General features: G+C 36.9%; 2 protein-coding genes and 1 long non-coding RNA gene across 5 annotated transcripts in view; 2 read left to right on the plus strand and 1 right to left on the minus strand.

Moving 5' to 3' along the window:
- Positions 1-10,063, plus strand: part of serinc4 (serine incorporator 4) — a 32,831-nt gene extending 22,768 nt beyond the window's left edge. For both annotated transcript variants that reach the window (XM_015058887.1, XM_015058886.1), the window contains exons 4-11: positions 765-844; positions 1,177-1,270; positions 1,888-2,099; positions 2,390-2,485; positions 7,300-7,426; positions 7,519-7,631; positions 7,946-8,099; positions 9,422-10,063. In XM_015058887.1, the coding sequence (XP_014914373.1) occupies positions 765-844; positions 1,177-1,270; positions 1,888-2,099; positions 2,390-2,485; positions 7,300-7,426; positions 7,519-7,631; positions 7,946-8,099; positions 9,422-9,629 (1,084 nt within the window). In that variant the 3' untranslated portion in view covers positions 9,630-10,063. The remainder of the gene's footprint in view (positions 1-764; positions 845-1,176; positions 1,271-1,887; positions 2,100-2,389; positions 2,486-7,299; positions 7,427-7,518; positions 7,632-7,945; positions 8,100-9,421) is intronic.
- A 1,079-nt stretch (positions 10,064-11,142) lies between these two features.
- On the plus strand, positions 11,143-13,928 carry LOC106963792 (uncharacterized). The gene is made up of 2 exons (XR_001428258.1): positions 11,143-11,717; positions 11,755-13,928. It is a non-coding gene; the product is annotated as an uncharacterized LOC106963792 (long non-coding RNA).
- An 826-nt stretch (positions 13,929-14,754) lies between these two features.
- adamtsl5 (ADAMTS like 5) overlaps positions 14,755-17,068 on the minus strand; it is a 37,104-nt gene continuing 34,790 nt past the window's right edge. For both annotated transcript variants that reach the window (XM_015058885.1, XM_015058884.1), the window contains exons 12-13: positions 16,295-16,366; positions 14,755-15,537 (exon numbers count right to left, since the gene is read on the minus strand). In XM_015058885.1, coding sequence (XP_014914371.1) covers positions 15,197-15,537; positions 16,295-16,366 — 413 coding nt within the window. In that variant the 3' untranslated portion in view covers positions 14,755-15,196. The remainder of the gene's footprint in view (positions 15,538-16,294; positions 16,367-17,068) is intronic.

A 17,068-nucleotide genomic window follows, 5' to 3' on the forward strand; every position in this document is an offset into this window, starting at 1 on the left:
TTTTTTTTTTTTTTTTTTTGCTGAAAAATGTAAAGATTAGACTTTAGATTTAAAATTTCTGAGTTTTTTTCTATCTACATTTGCACCAATACGCTGTCTTAAACTCCCACCTGCAGATGGCGGTATTTCTTACTTCTACACGTTATAGATCCATTTATCAAAATGTGGCAGAAGTTTTTGAAATATTTTTAAAGTAGCACCAGAAAATCAGTGAATTTGACTGAAAAAAATCACAAAAAGGAAATGATTTGACAATCAATCAATCAATCAATCAATCAATCAATCAATCAATCAATCAATCAATCAATCAATCAATCAATCAATCAATCAATCAAGTATATTTGTATGGCACATTTCAGCAGCAAGGTGGTTCAAACACAGAAGTTATGAAGGAAATACCAATTGTTGCCTGTTGGAAAATATGTTCAATATTATTTGACCTAAATAAGGTATTGAATACTGAAGTTACTTATCAAATGCAAACACAGATATTTCTTAATATTTTAGCAGCTGATGGATTTTATTGATACATTCTGGTTCAACCGACTCTTTGAGAAGATTAATAATTTTTATATGACCCAAAATGAAAAGGTTTATGACTCTAAACTAATAATTAATTTATTTAAAAAATAATTTAGTGAGTTTCTACCGCTCTGTCTGGTTCTCTATTTATTTAAATGCTTGAATAAAACTTATTGTAATTTTTCTGCTAAAATATGCTCTGTACAGTTTTTGAAGTTTTTTTATTTTTTATTTTTTGTTAGGTTTTGGTTTTTAAAGTTCATCACCTTGCTTGGGATGTGCACTGCTGCCTTCTTCATCCCGACAGAATCCTTCCTGCACGGTGAGCAATTTATCTTATTTTTATTTTTATTTTTCATATTGTAATTTGATCTGTGTGTATGTGTATGCTGCAACCGTACAGTAATTTCCCGGTTGGGATAAATAAAGTACTTCTATCTATGATCCAGATGCACTTCCTTTAAAACGCCGCTGGAGGGCAGCAGCGGTCTGCGCTCAGAATCCCTGAGGAGAATTAGTCATAGGATCATAAATCTTTCCAGCGTGTTTTTCCTTCTGTTGGGAACCATAAATGTGGTTGATATCAGAGCTGAATTATATTATCGCTTCCATAAATTATCTGAGCGCTTGTTTTCCTCTGATTTCCACTCCCAGCTTGGCATTATGTTGGTGTGGTGGGAGGGTTTGCCTTCATCCTCATCCAGCTCATCCTCATCACGGCGTTTGCTCACACCTGGAACAAAAACTGGTGAGTCAGAACGAGATGAGCTGCAGCAGAAATTTTCATTCTGGGAAATAGAAACTGAGAGATGCAGAAATAAAAAAAATCCTTTGAATTTCAAGCTGCCAGACTTTTCTTTCTTTTAATCCAGCAGATGTGCAAAATTGTAAATGAACTGAACTTATATAGCACTTTTCCAATCATTTTGACCATTCAAAGCACATTACATTAGATTGACTTTCACCCATTCGCACACACACTCTTATATACCAATACACAGGTCAGTAGGCCTGTTAGGTGCCTTGCACAGGGGCACATTGACATGAGGAAGGAGGAATTGAACCTACAACCTTCTGATCACAAAACAACCACGCTACCCACAGAGCCACAGCTGTAGTATAGAGAAAAATATGAGCAAATTTCCACAAAAAACTCAGAAATTTGGAGATTAATCAAATTTTGTACAAAAAAATTTGGAAATTGCCAAAATTTTGACTTTTGAAACTCAGAAAATTTCCAAGTGTTTTCTAGAAAATTCCTTAGATTAATCACTAAATGTCTGACGATTTTAGGTCGGGGCTTTTTGACAAAAAGTTAGGTCTCCGCTAATTTAAATTTAATTCCTCCATTATTTTGTCCGTCAGGTTGACGGGAGCAGCAGAAAACAAGCGCTGGTACCTGGCGGTGATGTGCGCCACGCTCTTCTTCTACACCATCGCCACCATGGCCTTCACCTTCATGTACAAGTACTACACACACCCCATCGCCTGCCACTTCAACAAGGTCCTGCTGTGGGTCAACCTGGGGCTCTGCGGCCTCATGTCCTTCATCGCCGTCACGCCGTGCGTCAAGCAGAGTGAGTCTGACGGAGGACAGGAACCGTCCACACCTTCAAACCTGCAACTCAGCAGACGGCATGTTTTTACATAGTTCCTTCACTGACTGGCATTAAATCAGTTACTGATTTAGGTCAGATGCACTGCGAAAACACAAAACCTTACCAAGTATTTTTCTACTTTAATGCAAATATCTTAGTGCACTTGTAATAAGACAAAACTAGCTGATAAAAGCAAGATTAGGTTTTTATTTATCAAAATGAGTGCATCTCTGGTGATTTAAAGGTTTTTTAATGTTGTTTCTAAGCAGAACAGCCTCGCTCTGGGCTGCTTCAGGCCTCCATCATCAGCTGCTACGTCATGTACCTCACCTTCTCCGCTCTGTCCAGCCGTCCGCCAGAGAAAGGTAAGGAAGCTGCCGACACTTAGCATCCACGTTCAAGGCTTCTTCTCTTTAAGAAAACTAATGCAGAAACACGTGGAAGAGGGTCTGTATCGTTCCTGAGCCAATTTTTATCAATCATGATTCTAATGAGAAGAATCCCACATTATATTTTATTAAAATAATTATTTTCTGGCTGCTGCCTCTGCAGATCTGCTCAGCATTGCATCTTTTTTTAGATGATTGTTAGCATCTTAGCTCCTCAGGCGAAACAAAACCTTCCCAGCATCTGGATTCACTCTCCGTTTCTGTCTTGTTGTCAGTTTACTATCTCTAAAGGGTCAGAGGTCAGGGTTAACTTTTAGGTGTTTCTTTATGGCCTTTTGGGTAAAATATTTAACCTGTGGGCCAGCATTTGACCCAACAAGACAAAAAACCCTGGAACTAAACACGTATTTTATTGTTTTAAGGTGTTTGCTTTACTTGAAACTTTTTCTTTTTTGAAAAACATATTATGTTATTCACATATTATTTTTTGATAGACTACAACTGATTAGTTTTCAATTTTGAGAAATAAAATCTCACTGAAAGGCTAAAGTCTACCACCTGCTGAGAGAAATGGGTATTACTGCATAATAGCTAAAAAAAAAAAAAAAAAAAATCAGTTCTACGCTTTTCTCAACCTTTCTACAGAATTCAGGTGCTGGAACAGAGAAAGCTGTAGAAAAAAGATGATTTTGTGTCTGCTGAAGTATTTTTGGGTTGATTTTGCCAAATGTTTTAGCTCTTTATTCTCCTAAAAGTCGACTCATTTTCAATCATCTGTTCTAATGCCATCAGGTTTTCATCTTAAAGGCGGACTATTGTGTAAAATTCATATTTTTGTTCTCCCATTTGGGTTTCTACTGCTCTAAAAACAGTCAAAGAGCTAAAAAAAAAACACCCAGACAGTTTCGTTAATAAATTAATATTTCTTGGTGTCTGGAAAACGAGCCGTTTCTAAAAACCTTCAGAATGTAACGTCACAACTCAGCTGGCACTACCCCGTTACCTAGCAACCCCAGCAGAGTTCCGCCCGTTACCTAGCAACCCCAGCAGAGTTGGTCAGCTGGTTTTACTGCCGTTTGCTGTACAATGCCTGCTGGAAAAGACAAGTGTTTTGTTGTTGACTAGAAACCACTTGCTGCATTTTTGTTAGTTGTGCAGGAGGCTCCACTTCTGTTCTTCAAAGACATATGGTTGTTCAGTAGCTCATCTGTTCGCAGCCATTTTCACCATTTCATAGAAAAAATGTAATGAACGTGTTTTGTATCGGCCATAGATTTATCTTAACCTGGTCAAGGAAGCATAATGAGTCACTTTTAAACAGTCATTTCAACACAAACAGGCCCACAGCATCACACTTTCTCTACCAAGCTTTACTTGGTAACTTTACTTGGTACAAGCTTTACTTTTAATGGGAGGATTTTCCACATTGTTGCATGTCAAACAATTTTACTTTTAATTCCTTTAATTCCTAATTTCCTTCTCAATCGTTTCTTGGGATCTAATATTTTACTTCAGCATTTAAAATGTGAAAACATACGGAGCCAACACATGAAGACTCCGGTTATCCGCCTTTGTTTTCCCTTTCTTCTCTGCTAATGACTCACCTGCTGGCCTCAGGAGAGACAAAGAGCTCTTTAATGATGACGATGTAAGTGCAGGTTACAGGCCCCCGCCCATCTTATCAGGACTTTCATCTCATGCAAACATACAGACACCAGCGCAGATAACCGGGCTGAGATGTGCTGCGACATGCAGACTTTCTGCAAGCGGAGCAGACGGAAAGATGTTTGTTTCACATTCCTCTGACAAACCACTGACAGCGTAATAGCAGAGGAAAACATCCAGCAGTGTCATTACACGCGTTCTTACACAGCGTGTCATGATGAGGAGGAGAGAGATAAACAGCGTCCGGATAGAAGGAGAAAAATGCTTAATAAACGTGTTTTAAAGCTGCTGAATTTGCTGCTTGTTATATTTGTTCATCAGATTTTGTGTCACCTACATAACAAGATAAGAAAAAACTTCAATATGACCAAACTGTGCATAAAAATCAGCAGTAATATTGTACTTACACTGCAAAAACTCACAATCTTACCAAGCATTTTTGGTCTATTTTCAAGTGCAAATATTTATTTTATGTAACGATTACTTAATATTGATTAAAGAGTATTAGTTCTACTGGCAGATTACTTCACTTATAACATTGGAAAAATGTTTTTTTTTTTTGTTTCTTTGTAAGACATTTTTCTCTTGTTGCAAGTGAAGTAATCTGCAGGTGGAACTAGAACTGGGTTGCTAGGTGACGGGCTTGGCTGGCGTTGCTAGGTAACGGCTCCAGTGGAACTAGAACTTTTTCATCAATATTAAGGAATTATTAACTTAAAACAAACTCCTCTATCTTGATGAAAAATCACTTTCAAGGTGTTTTTGTTTTATTGTACTAAAATATTTCCACTAAAACCTGCACTAATCAAAAGAAAAAAATCAAATATTAAAGTTATTAAAGTATTTTTTAGAGATTCAGATCCATAAATTGAAAGAGAAAGTGCTTTAGTTTTATCATGTCAGTCAACTACTAAATAATTTTACTCATTCACTGCAAAAACATAACATTTTACCAAATATGTCCAGTTTCTAGTTCAAATATCTTAGACTCATTTTACCTGAAATTGGGGTCAGATTTAACCATTTCACCTCCACTCCAACACACTCAGCCATGTTGGAAATCAGTGACTGTATGTAGGTGTGTGTGTGTGTGTGTGTGTGTGTGTGTGTGTCAGCAGTGCAGAGCGTTGTAGCAACATGTTGGGAAAATATGTACGCTCCAGGCCTTTTAAAAAAACATTTTTCTAACGCCGCTCACAAAGCCACCAACACAAACCAAAAAACACTAAATCTTACCACGTAGTTTTGGTCTGGTTTCTGATTTACAAATATCTTATAAATGTTGTGCCAAATATCTTCTAAGAACACCAGAGCACTAAAATCAAAGTAAAAAGATTTTTGCTTTCACTGGGTGAAATTTGGCCCAACACTGCAAAAACATAAAATCTTACCAAGTGTTTTGGTCCAGTTTCTAGTTTAAATACCGTATTGCACTTGAAATAAGATAAAACTTACTTACAAGTAACTTTTCAGCGGGACATGGGAGTTTGTTTTAGATTTTTAAAAATCCTTAATATTGCTGAAAAACTTCAGATTCCACTGGCAAATTATTTCACTTATAGCAAAACAAATTTTCTCTTGTTACAAGTAAAATAATGTGCCAATGGAACTAGAACTTTTTAATAAATATTAAATAAATTATTTACTTAAAACAAGCTCATAGCTGTTGCTGAAAATTTACTTGTAATTTAGTTTTGTGGTATTTCCATTCTACTAAGATATTTGCACTATAATTAGACCAAAAATACTTGGTAAGATTTTGTGTTTTTACAGTTTACACACATTATTGCATTTCCAGGTGAGTTCTTGAGTCAGTTTTTCACCTCTATATGTTTTCATTTTCTAAAAGCTGATTCTTCCTCTGTGCTTTGCTGATACTTTCAGGACTTTGCGTTTAATTGGGAATGATTCATCCTGGTCTTCTAATAAACGTTATGTGGTCCATTTCTCAGAGAAACGAGAGAAACAATATAAGCAATTATTGATGCTCAAATGAAAATCAGGCAAAGATTGAATTTCGAGCAAACATTTGCTGTTAGCTACGTTTCCCGTTTCCCTGGGGAATCTGTGAAACGACCCTCTGGAAACTCAATGGGATCTCTGGATTTTAGTATCGGAGTATTTGTGAGTTTGGTTTGTGCCTGACCGTGTGTGTGTGTGTGTGTGTGTGTGTGTGTGTGTGTGTGTGTGTGTGTGTGTGTGTGTGTAAGCATCTTTACGAGTGTCAGAGGGCGTGTGTGACGGGGAAGCTACAGCTGAGGCCCCTTTTACAAGAAAGAAAGGAATTTCTCTCGTATTAAATGGAGAACGAATCGATAAAGCCACCCTGTGCTGCAGCTTGTCTGCTCCTCAATTAAGTTACGATAAAAAACACATTTGCTCCCATCTTACAGCCTTTTTCCCCCTAAACCAGGGTGTCCAAACTTTTTGCCATGAGAGATGAAATTATGAAGTTGAAGGCACTTCAGAACCACAAAGTATATGATGTTTTCCAGCTACACTGTGTAATTTTACGGCACAAAACAGTAATTATTTTACCTTCAGCTGTTATAAAAATGCTACATACATCAGGGATGACTTTAAAGAAATGTAACGCCGTCTCTTTAAGAAACTCCTACTCTTCCTTCAGGAAGGCACCACAACATAAATACAGCCCCTTTAAAACTATTTTTTCTGCCTTTTTAAATTTTATTTGCTCTATAATAAACTAAGCATAAAATTGAATTAAAATGAACAACATAGTCGGATGTTTTGTTGAAAACATATATGCGTGTATATAAATATGTAAATCATTGTCGATGTAAAACATAAAAAGGTTTTGTACACCAACAGTTTCAAGCATTTTGTTTTTTATTTGGCTTGTAGATTTGAGTAAAAGTGGGTCGACATTTTTGGTTCTAGTTTCTCCAAAGCTTAAACGAAAGCAAAAACATTGCTAATTATTGGGAATCTATTTTTTAATCAAATTTTTTAATGTCGTTTTGCATACCAGCTTAGCTACATCTTATTCCATTCTGGAATCAAGGCCCCACATAGAATCTGTGTGGGGCCCCACACAGATTCTATGTGGGGCCACACTTTGGACATCCATGCACTTAACCCTGCTGTGTTGTTGTGTGTGTCAGTGGTGTACCAGGGCATGAACATGACCGTCTGTTACCCCAGTGTGGGGCAAGATGGCATGAAGAACGAGGGCAACGCTGTGGCCATCATCGGCGCCGCCATCATGTACTGCTGCGTTCTGTTTGCCTGGTGAGTCCAAACTTTACACCGCAGAGAACATCTGAGTTTTTAGACAAATACTCACGCTGTCACATCATTTCCATTTATTTCATTTTTTGCAGTAATGAAGCTTCGTATCTGGCCGAGGTGTTCGGTCCGTTCTGGATGATCAAAGTTTATCGTTACGAGTTCCAGAAAGCGACGTGTTGCTTCTGCTGCCCAGAGGAAGAAGCAGGTCCGATTTACTGTCATCCTCAGTGAAACTAAAACACTGAGGCAGTTTTAGTTTGATAAAATCTAACTCTCAGGTGCCGTTTGTAAAGTTACACAGTCAAAAACTAACAGCAAAAATTTAGGTCATATGAGAAAAAAACTCATTCATTTATAAATATAACAGTCTAAATATTTAGCCTGTTAATAACATATTTTGTTTGTAATCTGTTGCACCATTAGGTCACATTTAAAACATATTCAGTTGTTAGATTTAATGCAGTTTAAGTATTTTATTGCAGAAGTTTTAAAATTTTGATATTTTCATCGTTTTTCCAGTTGAAGATGAGTTTGTGGTTGATGATGACAACAAAGGCTGTCAGAAGGTTATTCATAATGAGACGCAGCGGGTGGCGTACAGCTACTTCTTCTTCCATTTCGTCTTCTTCTTGGCGTCGCTGTACGTCATGATGACCCTCACTAACTGGTTCAGGTAAGACGGGAACCGTTTTGTTTTAATGGGCACAAATTTTGCATGTTTTCTTACTTCCATTTGTGTATCAACTGCTTCTAAAAACAGACCAAGCACCAAGAAAAACTTTTCTTTTCAATAAGTTAATGTTTTTGGGGGTCTAGAAAATGAGCCGTTTCAAAAACCTCCCAAATGTAACGTCGAAAATCAGCTGCCCTGTAACCTGGTAACCCCACCTGAGCTCCAGCATGTTTGGTCAGCTGGTTTATCTGCTCTATGCGCTGTACAATGGCTGCTGGAAAAGACAGGTGTTTTGTTGTTAACTCACCATCCAGAAACCACTTGATTGTGCAGGAGGCTCAACTTATGTTTTTCACAGATGTACGGTTGTTATATAACTATATATCAGTTTGCAGAAATTTTCTCATGTAGGCGTCAGTGCTGAGTTAGGGGCGCGGCCAGCGGCAGCTCATTTGGATTTAAATTGAAGGACGCTGTAAAAATACAACATTTTAGGACGACTGTAAATAGAAGAAACAAATAAGAGTAAATTTCCTCCAAAAAAAAAATTTTGAGATCCAGCTCAGACATTTTCTTTACAAAACTCAGAACTTGTCTGAACTCATAAAGTGTAACATTTTTGAATTTGAAAATTTCCAAAAGTTGAAATTGTGGGACCTTCCAACCTCATAAATTTCCAAGATTTTTGTAGAAAATTTATCAGATTCTTCTCAAAATTTGAAGGGTTTTCTTCTCGCAAATTTTTGACTTTTCAAACTCAGAAATTTCTGATGTTAATCTAAAATTATAAAAAAAAAAAATAGCAAATTTTCAACTCATTGAGCTCAGAACTTTCAATATCATTTCTAGAAAATTTCTGAGCTTGAACTCAAAATTTTTTTCTAGCAAAATTTAAACTTTCAGAGCTCAACGTTTTCCTGTTTTCAAGAGAATTTCTGCGATTCCTCTAAAAATTTTATATTTTTTTTCTTTCAAATTTTCCACTTTAACAGCTCAGAAATTTCCACGTTTTTTTTATACCAAATTTCAATGATAAATCTCAGAATTTCTGAGTTTTTTGGAAGAAATTTCATTTTCAATTTACATTGGCCTTAATACATGTCATACTAAAACTGCTCATCCCGAAAGGAGCTCAAAATAATCTCAAAATAATCTCAAAATAATCTCATTATCTCAGAATGATTTTGTGCAAAATAAGGCATGAACATGTTTTACATCGCCCATCTTCATCTGTTCAGATGGGCGATATAAAAGTGTAACAGGTGGCCTTTAACCTCATTGTGTCATGACTTCCTGTTCTGAATGTTGCCGTCCTCTTGCAGCTACGAGTCGGCGGTGCTGGAGACCACCTTCACCCACGGCTGCTGGTCCACCTTCTGGGTGAAGATGTCGTCCTGTTGGGCCTGCGTCATCCTCTACCTGTGGCTGCTGCTGGGCCCGCTGTGCAGCTGCCAGAACGAGTCCAGGCCGCGCCGCTCCCGCATCAAACGCCGCTCTGCGTCCTGCCGCCACGTCAGCGTCAGCGTGTGACACCGTCAGCGCCGCCCCAACACAGCCGAACATGAGCGGAGCGGGTCGGCCGCGACGCTCTGGAGGCCGCTGGCGTCACACTCACAGAGTGAGAGTGAGAGCCGAGCACCGTGCCAGATGGCTGCACTCAACCACAGTCAGGGACGTGATTGTGACTTTCAAACTCTCAGAACGAATTGCCAAAGGGAGCCGGAGGAGAGGAACGTACACTGAAAAAACACAAAATCTTACCAAGTATTTTTCTTTACTTTCTAGTGAAAATATCTTAGAGCTCCTGAAAAAAGACAAAACTAACTTACAGGAAACAGGAGCTTATTTAAAGTCAGTAATTAAATTTAATATTGATGAAAGACTATTAGTTATCTAAGATCAGGGGAAAAAGTCTAGTTATGTATGAAATAATCTCCCAGCAGAACTAATTCTTTTTCATCAATATTAAGGAATTATTAACTTTAAGCAAATTTCTATATCTTGCTGAAAAGTTACTTGTAAGTTAGTTTAATTGTACTAAGATATTTGCAGTAGAAAGTAGATAAAAATACTTGGTAAGATTTTGATTTTTTGCAGTGTATTTCCCGGGATCTGAAATAATGTGCACATTTTAGATCTTTACTGTTGAAATGTGATAGTATTTTTTATGATCATTTCTTTCCAATATTTAGACAGCCTGTGTCTAGATGTTTGCTGTAACATGACAGCAGAGGAACAAACCCGACACTTAGATTATTTTATTCAGCCTTTTTGTCCTCTGATCATCTGATCATGTAGAAATCTTGTGAAAACTCGTCCCACCTCAGGCCACACACTTCACAGTCCTCAGAAATGTATTTTTATTCCCTCACATTAAGACATCTGTTAATACATCATCAGTAAGTACAACAGGTTTCTGTTTGTATCCACTTTTCATTCCAGCAAACCGTTTCTGAACAATTTGGGGATGTGTGCGCTTCTTTTTACTGTTGCATGATTGTTGCAATCCCAGTTTTTGTCACTAGATGTCACTGTATCAAACATGATGAGCATTTAAATGAGAAGGAGTAGAGAAAAGGTTTTTAAAAATGTGAGAATTGGAACCTGTGCAGAATATCGTGAGATAAGCTGCTTCATTTGGAAATCCGTCACTCTGGTGGATGAGCGCGCTTCATCCTGAAATGAACGATGGTGTCTGAACGCTAACATAGGGCTGGGCAGCACGGCTTAAAAATTAAATCTCAAATTATTTTTATACCAGATCCAATTTTCAATTTTAGTAGATTTTTGTTTTTTCACATTCTTTTCTGAAAAAGAAATTTCACAGGACAGAAAACATTTTCAAAAAGTGGATTTTATTTCAATCATCTCTTCTTTGAGCTGTTAGATGGAGTATTTGGGCCTACGATAATATTTGATTAATTACTACAATACAGTTACAATATTAGGAGAATAAAGATGCAATTTTACTGGAAAATATCTTAAAATTATTTGAAAAAAGTGACTTTAAGGAGAAAAAACTTTTTGTTTTTGTTTGTGTGAGAGTTCTGATAAAATAACAATCTCCTAATATTACAACTTTTTTCTCAAAATATTAAGATTTTATTCTAATATCATTTCGACTTTATTGTCATTAGACTTTATTCTTGTATTACTACAACTGTATTCCTGTAATTGAAATGAAAAAAGAAAACATCTTAGCCTGACTGTAGAGCTGACCTGAGTCCAAACAGAAGCTGGTAAACAAGATGGCCGCCCTGGACGTGCTGAAAAATTAAATTTTCAAAAATCAAAAATTCAATTGATTGATAAAATAAATTTATCGCCCAGCCCTTAAACTGAAACTCTTTGATTTTCCAGAACCGTTAAAGATCCAGACTCACTTATTTTTATGCTTTTATTTGCATTTTTCATGATCAGTCGCAGGTTATGTGTCGCTCATAACCTGCGACTTTTTCCCCCTCATACGATAAAGTCCCATCAGAAATTTCAGCTTTTGAATACAAACTGAATACAAATTTATTCATGCAGCTCCTGGTCAAAAACATAAACTTTTCTGTCTAACATCTTTGACTTTAAGCCAAAGAAATCTCATATTTTTAAATTAAACCTTAAAATGTCCAACATCAGTGTCTGCATTTAGTAAAAGCTTCAGAGTTTTACCCGATTGACAGAAAGGCAGCTAAACGGAAACATACAATGAAGGAAACGGTAAAATAAAAGTCATGTTTGCGTTAATATTGCTTTATAGTGTATATTTCAGTTTTATTCATTATACAGATGGGAAAAATTCTTGTTTACATATATTTTTACAACTGTAAATGAAAAACTTTATGGACAGAATGAACTGAAAAACAGTTTTTTAAGAAATAAAAATGAGCTGCAGAGGTAGATTACACTTTGTTGTTATTTTGCCTCCTGAATTTGTCTTATTAATAAAGCAGAAGCAGCTTCTTCATAGAAACGTTCACTCAGACGTTACAGTCAACTGGTTTCATTTCTCCGTTCCTGGAAGGAAACTGAGCCGAGTGTCTGCAATGACTTTTTTTTGTTTTTTTACTGCTGATGAGCAGGAATCAGGCTCACATGGGTTGATTTTAGTCTTTTATTTGTTGTAGATGCAAAGCATTTTTGTAAATAAAATGTTTTCTTATGATTGTTGTCTCTGATTTGCTGCAGGTCCAAAATCTCAAATTTACAACAGAAGAACATTAACATATGTTGGATTTTCTGAAAAAGTATTTACATTGGCACTCAATATTTATTTTTGTTATTTTAGTAACATATTAATGCAGAGAAATAAACACTTTTAGCACTATTTTAAGACGCTACAGATTATAAAACAAGGCACAACGTTACACCCCTTTAGTATCATTCTGATTAAAACTGTGCAGCTAATCAGTGCCACGCAATAAAAATACTGTATAATTAAATATATCTCTCATGTAAAACATCAAATAGCTCAACTTATTCAATGCAACACAGAAAATATCACTGCATAAAATAGTACCACAAATAAGCAAAATACAGTATGAACGCCGTTACATAACATAGAAATAATGTGTCCAGATTCAGACAGAAAGACACTGAACCAGAAAAACAAACATATTTCATTTGTGGTAAATCTCTTCAATAACAGAAATGTTCCAGAATGAGCCGCAGCAACAGGCCACGCCCACATTTCACTAAATGATTGTTTCCTGTTTCACCGCTGAAGCTGCTCCTTTGTTCAACATGCAAAAAAATGAAGCAATGATGGAAACTCTTAAGGCCACAATGAGAAAAGTTTTAACTGCAGCTTCCTCTGGTTAGACTGTAAAGATCAGAATAAATGGATTCAGTCTTTTAGACAATCGTTCTCACAAAGAGGAAAGTCTGAGATGAAATCTGTTGGAAATCCAGTTGAGAATGAATGAAATCTTTGGTAAAAGATGCGATAATTTAATGCTTGCTTTCATAAAGAACCTCACTAAGGTGCGATGAAAGTTATTTTCTTGAGAAACTTCCAGGTCATTTTCCTGATTCTTAAGGAGAAAACTCGGTTATGTTGAGAGGTTAACAGTCAATATCTGACATCATCATGGACGATGGATGTTTACAAGATTTATTCTGTCAATAATTCCTTAAAATTGATTAACTGGTAGATTATTTAACTTAAAATGTGGGAAAAATATTTTGTTACAAGTCAAGTAAAGATGTTTAGTTTCTCCATTTATGTAGCTGCAGATTCCAGTCTATGGATTTTTTGTGTTTTGCATCTTCTTGGATCCTTGGTTTTTTCCCAGCAGCTGTTTGAATTGAACTTTTCCATCAGTTTTATGCTGCAAACAAAATAAAAATCAAGTACACTCAATTGTGATCGTTAAACTGAGGTTAAAACGTCTCACCTCGTTTATAACTGCTGGCACCAGCCATGACAAGGCGCAGCTGAGCCTGTGTGGGAGTATAAACAACCTGCAATAAAATCTAATTTCTGCACAAGTTCATCTTTTTAAAGTAACTGCAGCTCAATTCTTTACAATCATCCCACAAATATATGAATAGAAGCCCAAAGGGGACGAGTGGAAGCCGTCTGTGTCTCGTTTAGCCTCTTTAAAAGTGAGATCAGTTTGCAAACTAACATCCATCAGAGTGGAACAAAGTGCATTTCTGCCATCTTAAAGTATCTCCAGCCTTACGAATATCGACAGAAACCTTTTCATAAACCTTAAGTCTACTGTTTGGTTTGAATTAGACCAAAAATGCTGAATTTTAAAAGCTGTATAAAACCTCCAGACTTATCCTTATTTGCTGCTGCAACTTCTACAAATATTTGCTGCAAAAAAGTGAAAAAAAAAACAAAAAACATCTGTAATGTGTCAAAGGAAGGAAACTCAGTAAAATGAATTGCAGCTGAATCTAAAAGTGGATAACGAGACAAAGACTGTACAGAACGGAAACTAAGAGGTTGCTGTGGAAAAACAGTAATGAGAAAAAGGTTGTTTTCAGTCCAACTGTCCTTCTCTTGGTTTTTGTTTAAGGTGGGCGTCGCGTCGCTCCCACCTAAAGTGCTTTAATTAGTCTCTTAAATAACCATGGCGTTTGTTCTCTGCATTCAGAATGTGTCAGATTTCCAGGGCCGGTCCAAGACTTTTCAGGGCCCTAAGCAGATTTTTCTTTGGGGAGGGGCCAAACCTACATGACAACACCAGGTGATTCTTCACTCCCATGATGCTAACATTAGCATCATTTGTAATCAGCTTACACCATACCAGTGTTACTATGGCTGCTGATTTTAACCTTACAGGAGCAGCAAACTAAAAAAATCAAATGGACTTTGAAATGCATTGTGGTACACTGCAAAAACTAAATCCTAGCAAGTAATTTTTGTCTAGTTTCTGTGCAAATATCTTAGTACACTTGTTAATAAACAAAACTAACTTTTCAGCAAGTGAATAATTTCTTAATATTGATGAAAATGTTTGAGTTCCACTGGCAGATTATTTTACTTTTTTCCCATTTTACAAATGAAATAATCAGTCAATGGAACAAGTAGTTTTTCATCAACATTAAGGCATTATTAACTTAAAAGAAGCTCCTGTATGTTTCAGAAAAGTTAGTTTTGTTTTATTCCAAGTGTTCTAAGATATTTGCACTATAAACAAAAAATACAAAATACTTGGTAAGATTTTTTGTTTTTGCAGTGTATTGAAGTGTGTCTTATATTTTAAGTATTTCAAAGTAACTTCAGCTGGCAAACACTAAATTACAGTAAACAAGTTGACAAGTTTGATTTTATATTTCCCCAACAGAGGCAGCAGAAAACAGGACGGTATTAACCAAAACATTTGTTTTTCCACATGTAATAAAATTTAGTTTGTATTATTTTTAAACATATATATTAGCTTGGTGCTCTTGGTGGCCCTTGGTGGTGTGGAGGCCCCAATCAGCCCTAAACTCGCATTGCTTTGGACCGGCCCTGCAGATTTCAGAGTAAAACCTGAAAAGTTCCCGTTTCCTCCTCCAGTGAAGCCGAGCGGCTCCTCAACTCTTCCGTTTTAAAGTTCACACATGAAACCAACAATATGACGCGTCAGCCTGCGCCTGGCGCTCTCACACTACACCGCCTCGTCTATTTCTGCAGGACTTTTCATCCCTCTGTTGCTGCAGAGCCTCTGGAGCGGCCGCAGCAGTTCGTCCTCTCTGGGCCGGTACGGAACCACGTAGCTATCCTCCTCCAGTAGGATGCGGTTCAGCGTGCGCTCGTAGTTGATGTGCCGCCGTACCATCAGGATGTACTGCTTCCCCGGCTGCAGGTCGGGGCAGTCGCACAGGTTCGGGACCCACAGGAACTCGCGGTGCTCCAGCCGGAAGCGGTTCCGGTACGTGTGGATGATCTGGACGTCGTAGCGCGTCTCCTCGCCTCGGTACAGCTTCCCCAGAACTCTGCCGCGAAACACTGCCACAGAAATAAACAAGAAATGGTGACTTCTGTTGGATAGTTCCCTTTATACAGAGTGGGGTTGTGTGGAGTAGCTGCCTCAGTCAGTATCTTACCGATAGAGAACAGCTGATGGATGTAAGTTTGGAGGACCTTTTAGCATCTAAATAAACTGAGACGTTTAGAAACTGAATAAAGATTGTGGAACATGAAGCTGGTTGTGAAAACTTATTTTTTAATTTCAGTGCTTAAAGTCGGAACTGAACTTGGAAAGAAATCTTTTCACTTTTCTGCTCCATTAACCAAACGGTGCTGTTGTCTCTAAATGTTTTCAAGGCTTTTCTTACTGTAGGAATCATCTGTCTGATGTTTTAACCCTTTTACGCCGGAGTTTCAAGCGTCTGCCTAAATAAACCTTCCTTATTTTAATTGTAAGTAGTTCTTTAAATGTCCTGTGAGATGATATACTTACCCATGTATCGATAACAACTGGAACTTTCAATATCCAGCAAGTTATTTTCGCAATATGCCGTCTATAAAACGAGTGCCCCCCGGATTAATTACCTCTCTGCAGCTGCAGCTGTGAAGTTGCCGTATTAACCCGATACTTGCTGGAAAGGGCAACGCCTCCCCTTTCAGAAACCGTTGGAATTTTTCAGATAGCGCTATGTGTGGCGGAATTACGGTACTGCAAATTTGGATGTGTCGCCGGCAACACGTCCCCGCGTAAAAGGGTTAACTGAGGAATGTTTTAAATAATTCATAAACTCCTTACCAAAGTCCTTTTTGCAATACTGTCTCTGGCGTTCCCTTCGTCCTTTAACTCTCTGACATTTTCCACAATTCTCTAAAGAAGAAACCAAGAAGAAGAAAAGTCAGGAAGTCAGAAGACCATAAGGCTGTAGATAAAAATATCTTCAGGGCCATTTGCCCAAACATTCTTAAACTGACATGTTTACAATGAAAAGTTGCATCAGTTTTTCTTCTCATTAAATGTATTTGAGTTTTGGATGTTGTTTATAAAGTTACACAGTCAAAAATTAACAGAAAATTTGGCTTATTTATTCTGTAATAAGGAAAAAAAATCGGTATTCATTTTTCAAAGCCATATTTTCACCATGTTATTTATTAATTTATTTAATTAGCAAACTAAATATTTAGCTAAAAGCTAATGTTTGTTTTCAGACAAATATATTTAGCTAGCAAGCTGCATATCCAGCTTTAAGCAAAATGTTTTGCTTCACATAAATATTTCATAGACATTTAGCTTGATAGTCAAATATATTTTGAAGCTGGATATGTGGCTTGCTAGATACATATTTTGTTTGGAGCTGAATATTTAGTTTGCTGGCTAAACCTTTGGCTTCTGACTAAATGTTTAGCTAACAAGCTAAATATTTAATTTACTTAATTTAATTGGTTTTCAAACTACAAACAAGCTAAAAAATAAAAATAACTATTTAGTTTGTAGCTAAATATTTAGTATTCTGACTAAACTTTTACTATATTTAGTTTGAAACTGACATTTAAAATAAATCCCCTGGTTAAA

This window comes from Poecilia latipinna, unplaced genomic scaffold, assembly GCF_001443285.1.
Source record: "Poecilia latipinna isolate Pla-1442-1.1 unplaced genomic scaffold, P_latipinna-1.0 Scaffold1581, whole genome shotgun sequence".
NCBI classification, from domain to species: domain Eukaryota; kingdom Metazoa; phylum Chordata; class Actinopteri; order Cyprinodontiformes; family Poeciliidae; genus Poecilia; species Poecilia latipinna.